General features: G+C 42.1%; 1 protein-coding gene across 4 annotated transcripts in view; it reads right to left on the reverse strand.

The window, feature by feature from the left end:
• Positions 1 to 21,709, reverse strand: part of LAMA3 (laminin subunit alpha 3) — a 195,106-nt gene that overhangs the window by 13,065 nt on the left and 160,332 nt on the right. For all 4 annotated transcript variants that reach the window (XM_025181720.2, XM_075920832.1, XM_014570532.3 and 1 more), the window contains 11 exons: positions 21,367 to 21,509; positions 19,974 to 20,150; positions 13,699 to 13,850; positions 13,438 to 13,588; positions 13,037 to 13,170; positions 10,107 to 10,254; positions 7,596 to 7,715; positions 5,444 to 5,571; positions 4,977 to 5,094; positions 1,160 to 1,300; positions 285 to 415 (listed from right to left, as the gene is read on the reverse strand). In XM_025181720.2, the coding sequence (XP_025037505.2) occupies positions 285 to 415; positions 1,160 to 1,300; positions 4,977 to 5,094; positions 5,444 to 5,571; positions 7,596 to 7,715; positions 10,107 to 10,254; positions 13,037 to 13,170; positions 13,438 to 13,588; positions 13,699 to 13,850; positions 19,974 to 20,150; positions 21,367 to 21,509 (1,543 nt within the window). The remainder of the gene's footprint in view (positions 1 to 284; positions 416 to 1,159; positions 1,301 to 4,976; positions 5,095 to 5,443; positions 5,572 to 7,595; positions 7,716 to 10,106; positions 10,255 to 13,036; positions 13,171 to 13,437; positions 13,589 to 13,698; positions 13,851 to 19,973; positions 20,151 to 21,366; positions 21,510 to 21,709) is intronic.

The raw sequence follows: 21,709 nt of genomic DNA on the forward strand, positions 1-21,709 counted from the left end.
GGAGAGAATTTGGGTTATGACTTGGGGTAGGAGATTGGGATGCAGTAGGATGTGTAGGGTTTTGGAGGGGGTATTGGTGGAGGACAGGATTCAGGCCTGGGGGAAGGGCGTAAGAGGGGGTGCAGAGACTGGGAGGGAGTTGTGAACTGGGGTGAGGGGACCTGTGAGTCATTTCGCTCACCCCTGTTATAACCAAACATCTGGTCAAGCAAAAATTCTACAATTTTCTTTTTCTAACCAAAGCTTTCATTCCATGCAAAAACCAAATAAAAAGCTGGACTTACATGTTGCCCTCTTTGATTACTGACACATAATGCATCAAACCATCTTCGTATTTCTTGCTGGATTGTTTTTCCTCTTCTCTCATCTTTACAACTACAAAGCCATCTCTCAGGAATATGGTAAGAATATTAGGCTAAAAATAATCATATAAAGTTATCATTAAATATAGGCAGCTTCAGGTTTTCCTGAAAGAACAGAGTGGCAGCGTGCATTGCTCCTAAGAGTTCCTCTAATACAACATGGCTTCCTGGGTAGAAAGCTTTCTTCCTACAAAACTGTTCTGGGCCAACTGTACTCCTTCCAGAGTGATTTCTCATATCATACTTTTCCATCCAGAGCCCTGCAACTAACACAGCTCCCGGAAAAGGGAAGAGACTGCCCAGCCATCCCCACACCCAGACTTTGGGATACAAAAACTAAAAAAGATAAAATGTTATCTAAATATTTTTAAACTGACTTTTGCTAGAGGAAAGTATTGTTCTACGCCTACATTCCAATGTGTCCTCCCAAAGCTCAAGCTCATAGGAGCTTCTTCCAAACTCTGTGTTCTAGTGGAGTTACTTCTCTCTGACACCATGTATTAGCAAACAAGTAATTTAATCTCTATGTACCTAAATGTACCCACACTACAGGAGTGCTGTGAATAGTCATCATTGGAAAATGGGAACATAGTAAGGGACCGTTTCCATCAAAAAATGTCTATTCTTTTCAATGAAAAAATTCAAAACTCATTTTTTTTTTACTAGTACTAATGGAAGTACAGTAGGGCTGGAAACAACCTTCCTGTTTTACAAAAATCTGAGATTTTGAAAAAAAAAATTCTGTCCCAAACAGACATTCATTTTCTTATCCAGAAACAACAATGGACATTTCATACCCCTATATTGTAATTTAATAATGTTCCACTGAGTGCCAATGAACGAAAGCCAAATCCAATTTGGAAATTGTCGTGAAACGGGAAACTGTCAGCGTTCAAACCCAGGATTCCATTCTTGGAGAAAGTTGCAGATCTCACAAGCTAAAAGGAAAAGACATGAGGAATTAGTTTTTCATTTATCACTTTTTTGCTGCCGAAGGTAAGTTATGAAATTGGACTCTCATTCTTTTACGCGGGCTAATGTACCCATGCATGGACTCTAATTGAAAACATACACTAGACAAACTGAACAACATTTTATTGACATCCATGGAGTTACTCTTGATTTGAACCAGTATAATTAGTTGAGGCCTGCTTAGTGTAGGTTGGACCTCCCTGATCCGGCACCCTCAGGAACGGGTTGGTCCCAGACAAGGGAGTTTGCTGGACATGGGGAGGTCAGGGCTCTTCCAGGAGGCCTCCAGCCTGAAGCTCATGAACCAGAGAGTGGCTGCCAGGCTATGCTCCCAGTCACTTACCCCACCAGCCGGGCTCTGCTCCCTGCCCCCTTAGCTGCTGACTGGGGTCCGCTCCCTGCCTCAGGGACTGCTGGCCACCAGTCCCTCTCCCAGCTGACAGCCACTGTGGCTCTCTGGTTCATGAGCTCTTAGGTCCAGCAACATTTGTAGTCCTGCTGGATGTTGCTGGACCAGTAAGTCCTAGATCAAAGAGGTTCAACCTGTATAATACATTACTCTGTTCTATTTAGTGTCTACATTATCGAAAGAGGCCATATGATTTTATATTCAAAAGGAAAAATATAGGCAGGCAAGATCGGTGTGCACATGAATGAGCTTTGGACTGGAATGAGTGCATTTAGATTTGAATCCCTTTCATTCATCCATTAGGCAAAGAAGTAAAGAATGCTGTAGTACAGTGGCAGCAGACTCAACTTCAGTGGGAAGGAAGGAGAAGGAGAAACAAGAGTCTTCCATGAGCAGACCAAGTGGCATTCAGGCTACATCTAGACTATGGAGTTTTATCAGAAAAAGATAAGCAAATTGCGCTCCACAATTTGCGTATCTTTTTCCGATAATTTTTTTGGAAGAGGCTTTTCCAAAATTTGGCCTGTCTGTACTGGGCCAAATTTTGGAAAAACCTCCTCTTTCGGAAGAACCCTTATTCCCTGTGAAACGAGAAATACAGGAGCTTCCAAAAGAGCATATCTGCTCTTCTGCAAAAAATAGCGGAAGAGCAGATGCGTTCCCTGGACGTGGCAGAGTTTTTCCAGGATACCGCCGGAAAAACTCTGTAATCTAGACACATAGCCTCAGAGTCGAAAGGGAGTCCCATCCCGTTGGCTGCAGCAAGAATAATAGAGGGGGGAGCAAAAGCCTCTGGAGATGGATTTGCACATTTGAAGTTGTGACAGCCATGGGATGCAGAGAAAAAGTCAGAGGATCCATCAGAGGTAGGAAAAGTAAGAGATGGCAAACTATATCATCACCCCATACACACATATCATCACCCAATAAATTCCTTAAAGTAGAGACTGGCCCACTAGTCACCATTTTTCAAGATTATTTCAGAATGTCAATTCATAACTCGAAAATCTAGAGAAATTCTGGAAGAGTTGATGAGGCTGTCTCTACACTGACTTTTTTTCCCATCAGAAGATATGCAAATTGTGCTCTCATTTGCATATCTTCTGCCAGTCCTTTTTGTGGAAGAGGTTTTGCCGCGAAAAAGCCCTGTGTAGACAGAGCCATTTGTTGGAAAAAAAAACCCTTTCGTGCAAGATTCTGTAAAACTCGATTTTTGAGGAATAAGGGATCTTGCATAAAAGGGTTTTTTTTCTGACAAATGGCCCAGTCTACACAGGGCTTTTTAGCAGCATAACCTCTTCCACTAAAAGGATCAGCAGAAGATATGCAAATGAGAGCATGATTTGCATATCTTCTGCCAAAAAAAACCCTGCAGTGTAGACATAGCCTGAGTGCTAATGCTGTGCCAATATTCAAAAACAGCAAGCAGTATGACCTGAGTAACTTGAGACTGGTGAGCCTGACATCAGTCCTAGGCAGAACCATGGAAAAACTGATACAGGATACAACGGATAAATAACAGAAGTACAGGAATACAATTAAGGACAATCAATATGATTTTATGGAAACAAAAGTCTCAAACAAACCTGACTCCATGCTTTGAAGAGATTACACATTTGGTTGATAACAAGGTTCCCTCTCTGCTGCGTTGCACCACGGCCCCACAGCTACTTAATGAGCCCCACCCAGACAGGGGCTCAGGGTTCTGCACAGGGAGCTGCCTAACTGGGCGGGACTGATTAAGCAGCTGTGGGACCGTGCTGCCGCACAGCTTAGAGGGAACCATGGTTGATAAAGATGACTGCACAGATGTAATGTATTTAGACTTTTGTAAGGCATTTGACTTAGTATATCTGACATTCTTACTGAAAAATCAGAACAACTCAGTATCAAAACATAGGATAAATGGATTAAGAACTGGCTGATATCTCATAAAATTGTTGTCAAAGGAGAATCATCACTGAGCGGTGGTGTTTTTAGTGGGGTTCCATTAGTTTCAATACTAGTAGGCCCAATATCTGGAAGCAGATATATAGCTGATAGTATTTGCAGATGACACAAGATTGGCAGAGTGGTAAATAGTGAGGACAGAACAGTTCTATAAAGTGACCTGCATGGCTTGGTAAGCCGGGCCCATTCATACAAGATGTGTCTTATTACCCACCCAAATGCAAAGCGAGACACTCAGGAACACATGAGTAAAACCAGAGGGCTGTATCTTGTAAAGCAGTGACTCTAAAAAGGATTTAGGGGTCACAGCAGACAAACAAATGAGCATGACCTCTCAATCTGCTGCTGTGGGCAAAGGGGCTAATGTGATCCTGGATTTACAGGGAGGGAAACAGAAGGGGATGGGGAGAATGAGGAGGGGTAAGAAGGTGTCCACATTTTAAAGAAGATGCTGAAATATCACAGGAAAGAACTGTAAAGATTTGAGATCTTGAGAAAATGCCTTACCGCAAGAGAATTAAAGAGCTCAATCTGTTCAAGTTATCAAAAAGAAGACTGAGAAAAGTACCTTCACAGAGAGAAAACAGTGGATACTAAAGAGCTCTTTAATCTAGCAGAGAATGGCATAACAAGAACCAATGAATGGAACCTGAAGCCTGCCAAATTGAAATTACAAATACAGCGCACATATTTATCAGTGAAGATGGTCAGTCACTGCTGGAACAAACTACCAAGGGAAGTGGTGGATTCTCCATTTCTTGATGTCTTCAAATCAAGAGTAGATGTCTTTCTGAAAGTTATGCTTTAGCCAAACACAAGGCTGGATGAAAGTTAATTGCCTATCTATACAAGAGGTCAGACCAGATGATTTAATGCAGGGGGTGGGAGAACCTTTTTTGAGTTGGGGGCCAGAGGAAATTCAGGTGGGGGCCACACATTAGTAAGAAGCAAAACAAACCAACCAACCAACCCACCCTCACTGAGGTGACCCCTGACTGAGAAGAAGAAAGACACTTCCCACATTTCCCTTGCACACCAGAACCTAGGGGAGCTCAGGCTTGTAGATTTTGTGTTCTCCAGCCCTGCATGGGAAGGGGAGACTGGTGCACCAGTGTCGGCTCCACGATGCTGGGGAGGGGGAGGAGCTCCGAGTCTCAGGGATCAGATCCAGGCAAGCCGGGGCCTCCACCCAACCCCCAGGCCTTAGGTCCCCCTCCCGATTTAATGGTTTCTTCTAGCCATCTGCGAATAACACTCATATTAAAAGCATCTTTGTAACTTACCTTCCAGTCATCGGAACACTTCCTACTGACACCAATAGTCTCATTAAAATGTATAGGTCCATTTGGATGTTTCACATTCTTCATGCAGCCTCGAAATGGAGATGTGGAGATATTAAAGCTGGTTTTAGAGAGTGAAAAAAAAGGGAATGTGTCACCTTAATCACTCAATAGTACAACAGGTCAGCCAGCACTGGCAATAGTCTGATATGAAATTAAAAAAAATTTAAAAAGTCCAAGATGAATCCTTACTGCCCACAAATTTTCACTGTCATGTTTTGTCTCCAGAGCACATCCTAATGAATGAAGGGCCAGATGATTTTCTACAACTCACAGATGTTGAAATATATTTACACATCACATATGACATACAGACTCTGCACCCAGTCCTCTAATAGGATATACTGCACACCAAAATCTTCCACTAATCACAGTGGAAGAGCCTGCTGAAATTTTTAACAGTAACTCACCGTTCCCGGAGAAAAGATGGAATTCCACCCAGATAGTATGTGGTGAACTTGAAGATCTTAATATTGGGGACGTTAAGCCATGAACCAATACGAACAATGTTTCTCGAACCCACAATGTGTAATTTAATCTGAAATAGACAGATAGTGAGAATTAACACACACAAAACAAACAAAAATAAATAAGCACAGCAAAATGTGCAAACACAGCATAACACAAAAAGTCTGTTTTGCTCTGATTTATACCAATTAAAATACAGAGAAACTGCATTGCTTCAACATTTTTTAAGTAACAAATGCTTAAATGAAGCATGTATGCAGATTTTTGTGCATGAGTGGCCTAGCAAAGAAGAAATATAATCACTCAGTGTCAGATTATGCATTTTCCCTCAAAACACTTTTGGAAGAAGAGTAAGTATCATTAAGTTTATTTTACAACAAAAGAGACTGAGGTGATATGACTTGTCTAAGTTCATACAATGAAGCAGTGCCAGAAAAGGAACAGAATACAGATCTTATAACTTCCAGTCCTAACTACTGGAACCCACTGCCTTCTAGTGAATATGGCATACCAAGTTGAGTAGCAAAGCTGAACACCCACATGGTGTGGAATCAGTCTGACTCATGAAGCTCTGTGTGTGCATGGCTAGCACCACTGAAAATCAGGTACTAAATTTCTTCATTAGCCAATTACAGTATACAAGTTATTCCTCAAATTTCACCTTCTTGTTTGTAAGCAAATTGTCTGTGAACAGGCTGTGGTTTCCACAAATTAATATGGTGTTTGAAATTCCATTTGTTTTCCATGCAAATATATCTCTGCTTACCAAGTGCTTATAGAGGGTTCACTGGGAGTACTGCTTTTGGTTTTTGTATTTGTAAGTCAAAATTGAGCTGTTTTGATTGGACACACGGTCTCATCTTGATTGGATGGGTATGACTTTTAGAATGAGGCTTCTGGTGCAAACATTCATGTGTGTGAATTTAAGATGTGCCTGTTGTGAATGATCAGCAATATTCTCCTAAAATTTGCTGTTGAGGCCTATGATCCTACCAGTAAACATACTTGCTAAAACATCCAAGGAAAGAGGAACAAAAAAAGGGACATAGCCATGCAAAGTCTTTTTAACTGATGTTTACATACAACTATTTGTAATGTTTTCCCAGCTCTAATTTATACATCCATAAATACACACGCCATTGTTATTTTTATTTTTAAGCCACGTTTTCTTATTGTTGAAAAATCTGTCTATTTTCAAGAGTATAGTTCGACTATGATTTTGGACAAAATAATGGCCAATAAAGGGATTTGATTATGTATTTCATAGAAGACTTCAGACAAATAGCTCCACAAAATAATTGGACTGCTTTTAATCAGATGAGCTAAAAAAAATGAGGTGGTTGTATAAAGGTCAGCTAAAAGTTTTTTCTTAAAACTGATAAAAATACCAAATGAATATGAAATTAATGGCATTTAAAAGAATATTAAAATCCTTAAATAAAGCAATACACTCTCAAGAGGGCAAGTAGTTTGAGTGGTTATTCTGCCAGTAATAGTTTGCCCACAGGAATATATGATATTGGGCAGTTAAAGATAAATTTTCATATGAGATTCACACATAAACTAATTTTTTTTTTCTAACCTAATCATGGAAAAAATAAAGGCAAAACTTGTTAGTCAGAAGATTCTGAAACAGGATTTAGCTTCAGCCATTATGATTTACACATTTTCAAAAGACTGTGGTATTTTTAACATGGAGCTAGATCTCATAGAGCTGGAAAGGACCTTGAAGGTCATGTCATTGAGTCCAGTCACCTGCCCCCATAGCAGGACCAAGTACCATCCCTGACAAATTTGCCCCAGATCCCTAAATAGCCCCCTCAAGGATTGAACTCACAACCCTGGGTTTTAGCAGGCCAATACTCAAACCACTGAACTAACCCTCCCTCTGAAAAAAGTCTGTGCCAGTGAACTTCAAAGTCCAGGACAGTTGACCCAGGTTCAAAGGACATGTTGGCTGTCCAGCTGTTCCCAAGCTGGGCAGGACTTGAATCTATCACCCTCTGTTCCCCAGGTGAGCACTAGCCCTAGTCCACTCCAGAACCTACCCCCCGGTATCTTTAATACATGAGATCATTTGTTTAAATGACATACTTGCTGATAGGTTCCATCGTTTACTGCTACATTGCTTACTACATCCTTTGCAGGTTCTGAGTCAAGTTTGTATTTGAAAACCAGACGGCCATTGTCAATGCTCACACTAATGAAGTGATCCTGCAATAAGAAAAACAAACCAAAACTCTATGTAAAAAATCACATGTGTTTTTATTCTCTTGTGAATTATTTGAATAAAGTTAATAATAATACTACAGGTTGAACCTTTCTGGACTCTCTGGTCAGGCAACATCTGTGGTCTAGCAAGACCACAGAGACCCTGCACCAGAGAACCAACCCCAGGATCTGTAGGCTGGGAGTCTGGCACTGACAGCATCAGGGCCAGGATTGCAGTCCAGCCGGCTGTCACTGGGGGCTGGCAGCAGAACACACCTCAGTAACTGCTTAGGTCTGAGATCACAGCCTAGCCAGCCCAGTAGTGCACCCTAAACAGCCAAGCAGACCCAGACGTGGCAGCTTCCAGGGCTGGGAGCAGGACCAGTGGCCAGGAGGGGAGCTGGCTGAGAGGTTGGTGCCCCCTAGAGAACTCTGACCTGCACTGGTCTGGCAAACTCCCTTGTCCAGAACCAGACAGGTCCCAATAGTGCCAGACCAAGGAGGTCTGCTTTTCTAGCGCTTCTCATCTACTGAAGCATAGGGCAGTTAAGTGACTTGCGCAAGGTCATCCAGCTGGTTTGTGGCACAGCTGGAAATGGAACCTAGGTCTCCTGAATCCCAGCCCAGTGCTCTATCCACTTGGCCACACTGTCTCCCATGCCAATAATTAATAAGAAAGTTTTTGGCAAAAAAGAAAAGAACATGAAACATTCCTGAATTTACTCTTAAGATAAATATAAAAAACGCAAGCTCATGAAAATCAGTCAATTCAGAAAAAAATCACTATATCTTATTATAAAATTTCAATAGCATTCTTTTTATTTCAGAATGTTTACTGAGCTTTATTATAGCAATAAGGCAATTATTTATTAAATTAACAACCATACCTAATATATCACCAGCATTCTTCTTAGATAAATAATAGAGCAGATGTTGTTATGATCAGTTTTACAGGTTGGACCTCCCAAAACCAAGACTCCCGCTTCTGGCAACACGGGTGTTCCTGTACCAGGCAGTCCTGGCTGTGAACCCCAGTGGCAAGAGGGCTGGTGGCTCAGAGCCCAGTGGGGTTGGGGCTGGGACCAACGCTGGATCCCCGGTAGAGCAGCAGGGGCTGGGGATATGGCAGTTGCAGCAGCTGTGGTAGCGGGGCTGGGGGCAGAGAAACGGCAGCCCTGATAGCAGGGCCAGGGATGCTGGGACAGTCTGGGCTACCAGGGCAGAAGCAGCCCAGCAGCTCGACAGGTGGGGCGGCTGGGGCTGACAGCAGAAAGGGAAGGTGGTTTGGGGAGTCGGTTATGGATGTGAACGACTCGTCGACTATCCAATAAGCAAATGCCTATCGGACAGTCAACAGGATATTCAACTAGTCATTTCTCTCCCCTTGCTCTATTAAATAGAGGCAGCAAGTGGGAGGAGAAGTGGGGGTACTTCAAAGCAGCAGCGCCGCTTGAAGCCTGGGGCCAGACCCCAGGCTCCACGCAGTGCTGCCGCTTTGAAAAGCCACATGCAGCCCAAGGCCAGCTGGGGTGTACCCAGGCTGCACGCAGCGTTTCAAAGTGGCACTGCTTTCTGGAGCCTGGGATCAGCTGGGGACTCCCCAGCTGACCCTGGGCTCCGTGTGGTGCTGCCGCTTTGAAACGCCATGGGGAGCCTGGCACCGGCTGCACACAGCATTTCAAAGCGGCAGCACCGTGCGGAGCTCGGGATCAGCAGGGGAATCCCCAACTGACCATGGGCTCCATGCCGTGCTTTCGCCTTTGAAGTAGCTGTTGCTACACTTCAAAGGCAGAGGGGTCCTACTAACTAATCAAATAGTCAATGTAAAATGCATTGACTATTTGATTAGTCAGTTACCCGACATCCTTAGAGCCAGTAGCAGGGGACCTCCTATGGTCGGGCAAATTCCGTTATTTGGGAGCAGTCAGGTCCTGAGAATGCCGGACAAGAGAGATCTAACCTGTAGTACCTAACACATTACCTTAAGCCTTCAAATTTATAGGAAGCATCACCTATACTTTTAAGTTTCTCCTTGCATTGTCATCTACTACAACTAGAGCCAGGCAGAGATAGGTAATTCCATCTGGTATGGAATTTCAATATTTTGAGATTAGGTTTTGTTCCAGATGGAGAAAAATGGGGCATTTCTTCACCATAAAATATCTCACACTGTCTGTTCAGTGTTATAATCATCATCTGTTCTTTCATTGTACGCATTTTAGAAACAGCCATTTAAAATTCAATAGCAATAAAACATGACAGAATTTACTAATCCATTTCACAGATGACTACGGTAGTTTTTAGAGCTTTTACTCCAAGCACCTTCTTGATTAATTTCAATAGTTTAATTATTATAAGTATTATATATATATATAAAATCATTCAACCAGTTACCTTGTTTACTGCAAAAAACACCACACCTTCATCTGCAGTAGTTTGAATTGCCTGCTCATAGATTAAAGAAAGAGCATTTACTTCATTAGATGCAACAAGTGCATAGCCTGTGCCTTCAAAATAGTATTGATCAGACTCCGCTTTATATCTGTAACAATGAAATATCACAAATCAGAATATGTGGGAGCAAATAATTGCTACCACATGGACATAACAAGAACCACAATACATCTGATTTTTTAAAAAGCCTAAAACAAAATATTCTGTAACAGTGGTGACCAGATTCTATTTATTGCAAATCCTGACCCCATTAAAGTCAATTTCCCATTAACTCTTGTGGGATTAAGATATGGTTTCTAGAGAAGAAAACCTTATTTAAAATCTTTTAGTAACCAGATTGTTCTTTTTAATGCGATTTTAGGCTATGTAAGAAACCAAATACTATATGCTTTGGAGCTCAGCAGTTTTGTGTGTGTGTCTGGTTATTAGAATATTTGGGTGGCAGGACACAGGAACTGAAGTTGTTGTAGGTGTGAATGCTTTATTAAGTGGCAATCTGCTCTGATTTTAAATGGTCACATCGACAGGAAATATAGTTAATCTTAATTTATCAGTGACTAGTTTTATCCAGCATTGCTCGGGTCCTTAACTCAAATAAGTTTTGTTTTATTTCATTTATATCATTGTTATGGGGTAACGCTGGGGATGAGGGAATCAGTATGCAGGCTGCCCCATGGAGAGAGGACTACCCCAGTTCTCTCTCACCACAGCAGCTGAGGACCAGCTGAGAAGTGTCTGTCCATGTTCACTGCAGGTGTAGCAGTCACAGCCGGTGGAGGGGTGCTTGACAGCAGTGACTTAGCGAGGATGTTATGTGCCTGGGGGCAAAGGCAAAATTTGTGCCCCCCAATCATTTGTTGTAAGAGCATTTGGCAATCGCTAATTTCACTCTTACTCCTCCCCCAGTCCTCTCCACTCCGGTGCCTGTTATGCTCGCAGTGACACTTCGCAGCCCACCCGCTTAGGGGGAGGGGAGGAGTATTGGTGTCTAGGTCCCATCCCCAGAGTCTCTTCTGCAACTTCTCTCCCCTGATATGGGCCAAGCCCCTCCTGCCATTGGCTCCCAGCATGCACCAGTCCCACACACTCCATTGGCTGAGCCACCACACGACCGGTGCGAGGAGGGCAGAGGGTAGGACAGAAGGCAGGCGGGGGAGGGACCCCAGCGCATGCCACTTTTTAAAGGGGGTGCAACCCATCCCTAACCAAAAAAGGGCTGGTTGCATGTGAGCGGTTCATGCGCACAAGGTCCTGGGAGCCAGGGTGTAAAAGTGAAAGGAAGAGGACGGGCGTGTGCAGCAGAACTCGCCAGGGCTGTTCTGCCCCAGCTTGCGCTTCCTGCTTCCCACTCCCCTCCCGCCTCTTTTCGGTCTGCAGTACGCGGCACAATGAGCCACTTGCAGGCAGCCACGCTGAGTGGGTGGAAGGTGGCAGAAACTTGGGGGCCTAGCAGCTGGAGCAAACTCAACAACATAACTTTTGGCAGCTAAATTGGCACCTCCCCCTAGTGTGGTGCCCATGGACAACTGCTCCTCTCCCCCTCTCCCCCCCCCCCCCGCTCCTCCCTCATTGTGCCACTGCTTGAGAGACGCACAGACAGACACACTCTCTGAAATATATAGATAGTAGCCATGTCAACGTGTAGTCGAGTACATGATCAACCAATAAGCCTGGACTGATACAGAGGCAGCGAGGGAGGGGGGAAGGGACGGGAGCTGGTTCCATGGGCAGTCGGCTTTTAAGCTGGCTTTCCACGAGCACTGAATCCCACACTGAATCCCCATCCCCCCACTGGGCTGTCTCTGCTAGAGAGACAACAGTGCAGACAGCGAGGGGGGGGGGGGCAGGGAAGAACATAGAATCATAGAACTGGAAGAGACCTCAGAAGGTCATCAAGTCCAGCCCCCTGCTCTAGGCAGGACCAATTCCAACTAAATCAACCCGGCCAGGGCTTTGTCAAGCTGAGACTTAAACACCTCTAGCAATGGAGACTCCACTACTTCCCTAGGTAATCCATTCCAGAGCTTGTGGCACAACAAAGCCCTGACCTTGCTTTAAGTGAGGGCTACTCAATTTTGGAAGCCCCGGGAGCCACAATGATACTCACAGCACGTGCTGCGGGAAGCAACTTAAGTGTGGTTGCATATACATGCATATATATATGCAAATAGCTTCTCACACACTGATGGGCATGAATACAGTGGGGGAAGTCTAGGTTGGATATTAGGAAAAACTATTTTACTAGGAGGGTGGCGAAGTACTGCAATGTGTTACCAAGAGAGGTGGTGGAATCTCCATCCCTAGAGGTTTTTAAGTCTCGGCTTGACAAAGCCCTGGCCAGGTTGATTTAGTTGGGATTGGTCCTGCTTTGGACAGAGGGCTGGACTCAATGACCCTCTGAAGTCTCTTCCAGCCCTATGATTCTATGAATACAAAGATTAAGGCAGGACTACACAACACGCAGGCCCTATGTAAGTCAGTTCTGCTGATATTAATAAAATGCAATATTTACCCGATTTCCACCCTAATGACAGCACTTTTAATGAGCAATGACAGTCCAGGAATTTAGCTACTAAAACTGATATCAACAGAAGACCATTATATTGACTACTTTTTTGTTTTGGCTCCCACCCGTAGGCTGCAAACGAACAGGCTGCGTGTTGAGTTGCCCTGCTTTAAGTTATGATAAGAGGAAGCTGCATACCAAATTTAGCAACCCTAGTTCTTGCCATTTAGGAGGAGTTCTTGAACAAATAAATGGACACACAGACAGATGGTCACACAAACAGATGCACAAACTCTCTCAAATATATAGTACATAACGTTTTTCAATTTCTTAATGTACAACACTTGCTGTATTTATTTCTTACCTACTGCATGGTTTCACTTCAGTAGTATCAAGATTAAATGTTCTCTTAAAGTTGTACAGGCTTATAACATTCTCATTTAGGTTGTCTAATTCAATGCAGCCTTGGTAACGAGGATAGTCCAGTGCACTAGGAGGCTGTAAAAAGTAAAAAAGCCATAAGAAAACAATCAAAACATCAATATGCATTTAATAATATTTACATAGACATGAAAATAGTAATGTTGTAATTATTATAATATATTGTAAATAAATGATATTGTTTAAGCTATGTGTTGCCATCTAGCAAGCACTGTAACATGGTATAAATAATCAAAAGTGTTAACTATAGAATACTCAATGTTTAAAAAGCCCTAGTTTTGATGATTAAACATCGTTGTAACCCAGAATGATATTTCTATTTACCCTAAAATCTGGCGGGTATCCTCCCACATAAAAGACAACACTGTCGGGATTCAGATTTAGGAGTGTGTGACTGCTCCCACTGTTACTATGAAAAGTTTTTTTGTCTGATGTGGCTGCTGTAACATAGTTCATCGTTGCATACTGGTAAATCCTAAAAGCAAAGAGAAAAGACAAAGGAATAGCACATTTTCCAATAAAGTAAAATCTAAATAGGATACGGAAAAAAGGGATAGACTGGGTTTTATTTTAAGAGTTTTGTACCTTTCAAACTTCACCCGATCTAAACGAGCTTCCTCAGTGTCACTCTCAGTTACCGATGAGCCCACGTCTATTTCAGCTTCATCACCTCCAAGGTTATAAACACAAATGAGACGACTATTTCTCACGGCCATACCAATGTAGTCTTTGGAAGCCTAAAAACAGAACAGCAAATTATTGATCAATGATTGATGTTAGAGCCGATAAAATACATTTCAGGGACACTACAATGCTTTGAAAACTAGAAATCTACCTTCCTAATGTAGTGATCCCTGTGTTCAGTAACTTTTTTCAGTTTACTAATTTTGAGATGGATGTTTTGTAATTTCATTGGCTATACTGTTTCAATAATAATAATAATTTCAAATCAGTTTAAGAGTCCTACACACTTGTGTTGAAAGAGGTCATAATACAACTCCTTTACTTATTTTTGTAGTGCCTTCCATCTAAGGGTTATCAAAACACTATATACATACTATTTTAATCTCTCAATGCCTCAGAGAGAACTAAAATGAAAGAAAAAACATTAAATTGCTCCTATTGCAATCTCTGGAAGCAATAATCTACTATACAATTACTATTTTACTTCTCCCATACACAATATTTCAATAAAGTAAAACATAATGAAAGCCATCATGGGTCAAATGCGACGAGGAGTCCTGTGGCACCTTATAGACTAACTGAAGTGTAGGAGCATAAGCTTTCGTGGGCAAAGACCCACTTCGTCAGATGCATGTGATACATGGGTCAAATGTTCGGAAAGACTAGAACAACAGAGCCACAGGTTTAGAAGGTATCTAAAGGGTCAGCAAATCTAATCCCCTGCCAACATGAAGGATTTAAGTCTAACCATACCAAACAAATGGCTATCCAGATCCGTTTTGGAAGCCTCCAGTGAAATGTCCATGACCTCTAGGCAATCTATTCCACTGTTCTACTGTTCTTACTGTTAGGAAGTTTTTCCTAATCAGGAAAGTAAAATTCAGTGTGGAATAACTGCACTTAAACATGTATCTGCATATGACCCATATTTTACAGTGAAAGCATATACAAGTGGGTAATTGAACATTCAAACTGATATTTGTTATCTACATACATGGAAAAATTGGAAACCTATAGTAGGTGCTTGTGCAAATGGGAATGCATGCATAAGAATGTACTCTTTTGCTTCTGGAGAGAGAAAATAAGGAGTTAATGGACTAAATTTTATATAAGGGGACCACTTATAAGCCTAATTAATAAAAGGGTTGTCACTAGAAATACAGTGGTAACACTCAGAGGTCTGAATCTGGATCAGGATTTCACAATGCAAGGGACAATACAAACACACAAGAAGCATGAAGCAAACATTTTTATGCTAAAGTCCATGGTTACAGGTTAGGGTCATTACCAAGATTAAATGGTGGTATCTATTACTGGGAAATAACTTTTGAGGCAGAACAACAGGACAGGAGAAATAGACAAGAACGTACCAACGGCCATGCAGGGTCAGACCAAAGGTCCATCTAGTCCAGTATCCTGTCTTTCGACAGTGACCAATGCCAGATGCCCCAGAGGGAGTGAACAGGACAGGTAATCATCATGTGATTCCTCTCTTGTCATACCTTGCTAGCCTCTGAGAGAGGCTAGGGACACCATTCCTACCCATCCTGGCTGGTAAGTATTGATGGACCTAACCTCCATGAATTTATCTAATTCTTTTTTGAACCCTGTTAAAGTCCTCCTCTACATAACATCCTCTGGCAAGGAGTTCCACAGGCCAACTGTGGGCTGGGTGAAGAAAAACTCGCTTTTGTTTATTTTAAACTTGCTACCTATTAATTTCATTTGGTGACCCTTAGTTCTTATATTGATTGAAATCTCTTGTTGCCGAATATGATCATCTTTCATGGGAGCTGTGGCCCATGAGGTGGCTGATAAGGCTGATCCTTGAGCCACAAATTCTATTACAGTGAGGACAGATGTTTCCTGGTACAGCAGGAGGCTGTTGACTATGACTAGAAACCAGTCTCTCCTTCCTCCTGCGCCTCTTCTCCTCCTCAGTTTGTTGGCAGGCAAATTCAAAATGCAAGGAACAATTGCCTAGGACTTGTCTCCATTTTCAGCATCCTTGGGTGAGTGTCTCCCAAGTGTCAATGTCAATGTTGCACTTCTTTAAGTTATTCTCTAGCAAGTCCTTATAATGCTTCCATTGTCCTCCCACGTTACGGTATCCTTTCAGATCAGGAAACAGGACCTGTTTTGGGAGGTCTGGCATCCGAACAACATGACCAGTCCAGACCAATTGCTGTCTGATGATCATTGTCTTGATACTGGTAGTCTTTGCCTCTTCCTCAACACTGATGTCAGTGCGCCTGTCTTCCCATTTGATCTTCAAGATTTTGCGGAAGCAGCATTGGTGATACCTCTCAAAGACTTTCAAGTGATGTCTGTAGGTTGACCAGGTTTCAGATCCATACAATAGTGTTGGGAGAATGACAGTTTGATAGACAAGGAGTTTGGTATCTGTTCAAATGATCTTCAAAACCCCTGTGCCATAAATGAGCAAAGGCTGCACTGGCGCAGCTCAGATGATATTGGATTTCTACATAAATAGCTGCCTTGGATAAAGACAAATTCCAAGGCAGAGAAAATGATCAACATTCTCCAGTGCCTCTCCACTGATTTTAATAGATGGGATGCATGGTACCTCATTTGGAGAAGGATGATGGAGCACTTTGGTCTTCCTGATTTTAAGGATGAAACCAAGACATGAGTAAGCATCAGCAAACACATTCAAAATGGTTTGAAGATCTTTCTCAGAGTGGGCAAAAACTGCATTGTCATCAGCATACTGAAGTTCCACAATAGACGTGGTGGAAATCTTACTCTTAGCTTCCAGCCTGCTACGCCTAAATAGCTTTCCATTCACTCTATAGATGATTTCAACGCCAGCTGAAAGTTTCCCAGCAATTAGGTTGAAAATGACGGCAATAAAGACTAGGGACATGGTTGGCGGTGATGATACAGCCCTGTTTGACTCCTGTTTGTACTTTGAAAGGTTCACTCTAGGAACCAGTTCTGCTCAGAATAGTCACTTTCATGTTGTCATGAAGCAACTTTAGGACACTGAGGGTATGTCTACATTGAATTCCTCCTTCAAAAGAGGAATTCAAATGCAGACAAGTGAAATTGCAAATGAAGGGCAGATTTGAATTTCCCATGTTTCATTTGCATAATCACGGATGTCCACTTTTCCAAAATAGCGTATTTTGAGAAAACAAACATGGCCCACGCGGGGTTATTTCGAAAAGAAGCCCTTCTTTTGAAATAACCCTTACTCCTCATTTTTGGGAGTAACGGTTATTTCGAAGGACGGTTTCTTTTCAAAATAACCCTGTTGTTTTTGTTTTTTTTTGAAATACGCTATTTCAGAAAAGCAGCCAGCCGCCATTATGCAAATGAAGCATGGGAAATTCAAATCCACACTTCATTTGCAGTTTTGTTTGTCTGCATTTGCATTCCTCTCTCGAAGGAGGAATGCAATGTAGACATATCCTGAGATATTTCTCAGGACATCCATTCTTCGAAAGTACAGTACAAAGGGCACAGCAATTCACTGTGTCAAAGGCTTTAGTTAGATCAATAAAAGCCATGTACAACGGGTGGTTTTGCTCCTGACACTTTTCTTGCAGCTGCCATGCAAAGGAAGATCATATCCACAGTTCCACAACATGGTCGAAAGCCACTCTGACTCCAGTAAAATTTCTTCTGACAGAGGCAGAAGATGTGTTGCAAGACCCTGTGCCAGAACTTTTCCTACAACAGCAAGGAGAGACACTCCACAATAGTTTCCACAGTCTACTTTGTCCCCTTTCCTAAATCAAAGCGTCCCTCATTTCTCTGGGTATCTCTTCCTTTATCCAGATTTTAAAGGTAAGCAGGCTAAGATGCTGAACTAACTCTGGTCCACCATCTTTAAAGATTTCAGTGGGGATCCCATCTGAGCCTGCAGCCTTGTTCTTCTTCATCTGCTTGATGTCACTGTATACCTCTTGAAAATTGGGAGGGTCTCCGAGCTCATCCCTAGAATGTCATTGGGGGATTTGCTCAGGAACTTCATCTGCAACCATGGAGTTATGATTAAGATCTTCAAAATGTTCTTTCCAGAGAAAATTAATGGGTTCATTGTCCTTCAAAAGTGTGTTTCCATCCTTAGAGTGAAGGGGCTACATGCCATCACAAGCTGGCCCATAAATAGCCTTAATGGCACTAAAAAAACCAAGTGTATTATGAGTGTCCACAAATGTTGGAGTTCTTGCACTGTCTCAGTCCACCATTTGTTCTTGAATTCTCTGGTTTTACATTGGACTTCCACCCTCACCTTAGCATGGGCTTCTCTCTTTGTCTTGCAATTTATATCATTCTGCCAAACACAGAATGCCATTCTCTTCTCACAGATGAGCTGCTCGATTTCAACATCATTCTTATCAACCAATCCTGATGCTGTCTGGTGTGGTAGCCAATGTTTTCCTCACAGGTATTGATGATTGCTGCTTTCAGCTGACTCCAATGTTCCCCAATTTCTTCCAGAAACTCTGATGGAAACTTTTCTTCTAAGGCTGATTGGAAGTGGTCACGTTTAATGGGGTCCTTCAGATCTTGAACCTTTAATTTGTGCCTGGTCTGTTTCTTTTGCAGCCTCCATTTGGGGATGATCTGAATTTTCATTGTGGATCAAATGAGGCGATGATCAGTCCAACAGTCATCAGCACTTGTCATTGTTCTTGTGAAAAGTATGTCACTACGAGCTTGAGCACGAACTATGACAGAGTCGTGAAGATGCCAGAGCTTTAAACGTGGGAGTGTTCACGATGTCTGGAACTTGTCCTTTTGTCCAAAAAGGGTGATCGTGATAAGTTCATGTTCACGATTCCATCTGCGTTGCTTTGGCCAACTCCTCCTTTCCCAGTTGTTCCTTTCCATAAGAGTGAGTCTCATCCAACACATGCATTGAAATTCCCCAGAAGAATTATCGTATCTTTTTTAGGGGTCTCTGATAAAATGGTTTCCAGGTAAGAGTAGAAATCGTCCTTTACATCCTCATCGGTGTCCATTTTGGTTTTTGGTGAGCCTCAATTGGCGTGACATAAGCTGCTCCTTGATGCCTACTGGCAGCTCAGAGAGGCACCTTATGAGCTTGTTCTTAATAGCAAAGTTTACTGCATACAATCGAGGTTCATCTAAAGAGTTTCCTTTCCAGAATGAAGTGTATCTTCCTTTCTCGTCCTTCATCCACCCTTTCATCAGCTCTTCTAGTTTTGGACAAGGCAGAAATATTGATGTTAAAACAATTCAATTCACAATCAATGACAGCTGTACCTTGCTCTGGTCAGTCACTGTCTGAGTTGTCCATCAGGGTATGTATGTTCCAGGTTCCAAAGTTAAAAAGGGTAATGTATTTTTTGAGGAGAGGTGACCACATCTGTATGCAGTATTCAAGATGTCAGCAAACCGTGGATTTATACTGTGGACAGGCGAACCCATTCACAAACTTTTGGCAGACTGGTAACATTTAATTTGCATATTTGCATATCCAGTATGTAATTAATTAATATGCAAATAAAATGTTATCTGTCACTAAAATACGTACCTTGGCCCCCAGAGCTGCTGCACAACAACTGGCTTTAGTTCCGGCAGCTGCCATGTGATGGGTGATGACTCAGGGGGCCAGAGTTGGGGTACATCCTGGCCCCCGAGCCACCACACAGCAGCTGGCTTCAGCTCCAGCAGCAGCTGCCACTCAGCAGCCAGCAGTTCACAGCCCTGCACCAGTTTGCAGATGGGTGATTGAGAACCACTGATATAGAGGCAAAATGATATTCCCTATCCCTTTTTTAATAATTCCTAACATTGTTTGCTTTTTTAACTGCCACTGCATACTGCGTGGATGTTTTCAGAGAACTATCCACAGTCACTCCAAGATCTCTCTTTTGAGCAGTTATAGTTAAATTAGTCCTCATCATTTTGTATGTATAGTTGGGATTATTTTTTCCCCAATGTGCATTACTTTGCATTTATCAACATTAATATGAATTTGCCATTTTGTTGCCCAATCACCAATTTTGTGAGACAGCTACTTGTTCCATGGAGGAAAGGACTCATTTTTTTTTTCACAATAAATGTATTCCTACACATAAAAATTAAGCTGGTGGAAGTTATCTGCAGTGACATCCCTTTGTGCTCCAAAATGTATTTTCTGTTCTAATTATTGGAGAAAATCACAAAGAAATACGTACATCCTTATTACCCAGGTACATTACAAACATATTTGAAGTCTGCTGGAAGCCATCTAGTCTTTGTAGAGGTCTTTGTAGAAAAAAAGAAAGGGAAGTATAGCCGCTCAAATCTTCAAGGTCACTTGGCGGTCGAACCTCTACTCCAGAACGACCATTGAACCTCATGGGAATAGCAACCTACCAAGAAAAAAGAAATACAGTAGGTTGGACATTTCTACATTTAAATTAAAAAAGACATCATCTCCCTTATGCCACTGGTTTGTGTCAGTGCTGAGTGACTTATGACACATAACATGTATGTGGTCATAATGTACCACTGAGCCATGGATTGCCACAATGCCACGCTCATTCAGACTGTAAATCAACACAATTGTACAGACGTGTAGGTACTACTCTACTATTACTATTACTTAGTACATATATCAGCACTTTATGTCTTCAGACATTAATTAATCAGTCCCTACAAAGCCTCTGTATTGCAATTATTATTCTCATTTTACAGATGAGGCAACAAACAAAGAGTCCTGGTCAAATGGAACTGTCACTTTTCAACTTCTCTGATAATCAGGCATCTTATTCAGATGCCTATGCGTAAATATAAATGCCTCACATTAGACACCTGGGTTAAAAGTTTGGTCTTAATGCTTTGCTCAAGTCCCAGAACTTAGGACCAGTGCTTAGTCCCTTAGTTTCACTGCCTGTCAGATACTTCCACATGTCACTGATAAAGATTTATAGTAACAATAGTCGTGAGAAGTTCTCTTTAGGCCATGGTTTGGGCAAAATATTTTTCTGTGTGTATCCCATCTGAAAGGAGAGTGTCTTGTGGACATTTCCCCTGCTATTTGTGATCACATCATCCCATGGCAGTGAATGGAAAAAATTATACTATGAACGCAGCATATATTTAGCAGCCTTTTAGTGAAATACAGCGGTTAGGAACAAAGACCAGCTGCACCATGTGACCTGTGAGCTCTCTGTGGATTGCCAGTGAATTACAGACCAGTTTGAGAATTTCTGTTCTGATCAACATTGATTACCTTCAAAGAACATCATCCAGCCCTCCTGCATGGGACGGAGGGTCACCCACAACAAGGGGCCTTTGAAAGAAGAGGGAATACCAAAATGGCAATTGTAGGAATGATCTTGGCTAGGAGACAAACCTTGGCGTGAGGCAGGAGGAAAGGTATACTACACTGTTGTATAGAGCTGTGGCTTTAGTCTGGTGTCCATCATCACAGTTTCTAAAGTGCTCACTAAAACTAGTGGATTAATTTTTATGTCGAATCCTTCACGCGTATTACAACAAAATATTTTACAGATGGGATTGAAAACATCTTTGTGTGCAAAAAATCTCTACTGTCAATTAAACACAGACGTTTTTGTGACAGACCTTGTTGGCAGCATCTCTGGCTTGCTGAATGAGCTCTCTAACGCGGTTTACATTCTCAGATATGTTACTTATTGGCATCAGCTGTTGGTTGATGCGCTCAATCTTGTTAAACAGATCTGGGAGCCTGCTTGTTAATTTCTTTACTGTTATTGGGATGAGAGAGAAAATTATTGTGGGTTTGAAAAGGAGGAGAGATATAGATGCAAAAAATAAGACATATAAGACTCAGTATTGCCAAATTTGACACTTTTATCACACGTCTCATAATATTTGGTATTTTATTAAAGGTCCAGCTCTTGGAGGAAGCAGACTGCATGAGAATCTTAATGTTCATTTACAAAAG

The sequence above is a fragment of the Pelodiscus sinensis genome, chromosome 2 (genome assembly GCF_049634645.1).
Source record: "Pelodiscus sinensis isolate JC-2024 chromosome 2, ASM4963464v1, whole genome shotgun sequence".
In the NCBI taxonomy this organism is placed as follows: domain Eukaryota; kingdom Metazoa; phylum Chordata; order Testudines; family Trionychidae; genus Pelodiscus; species Pelodiscus sinensis.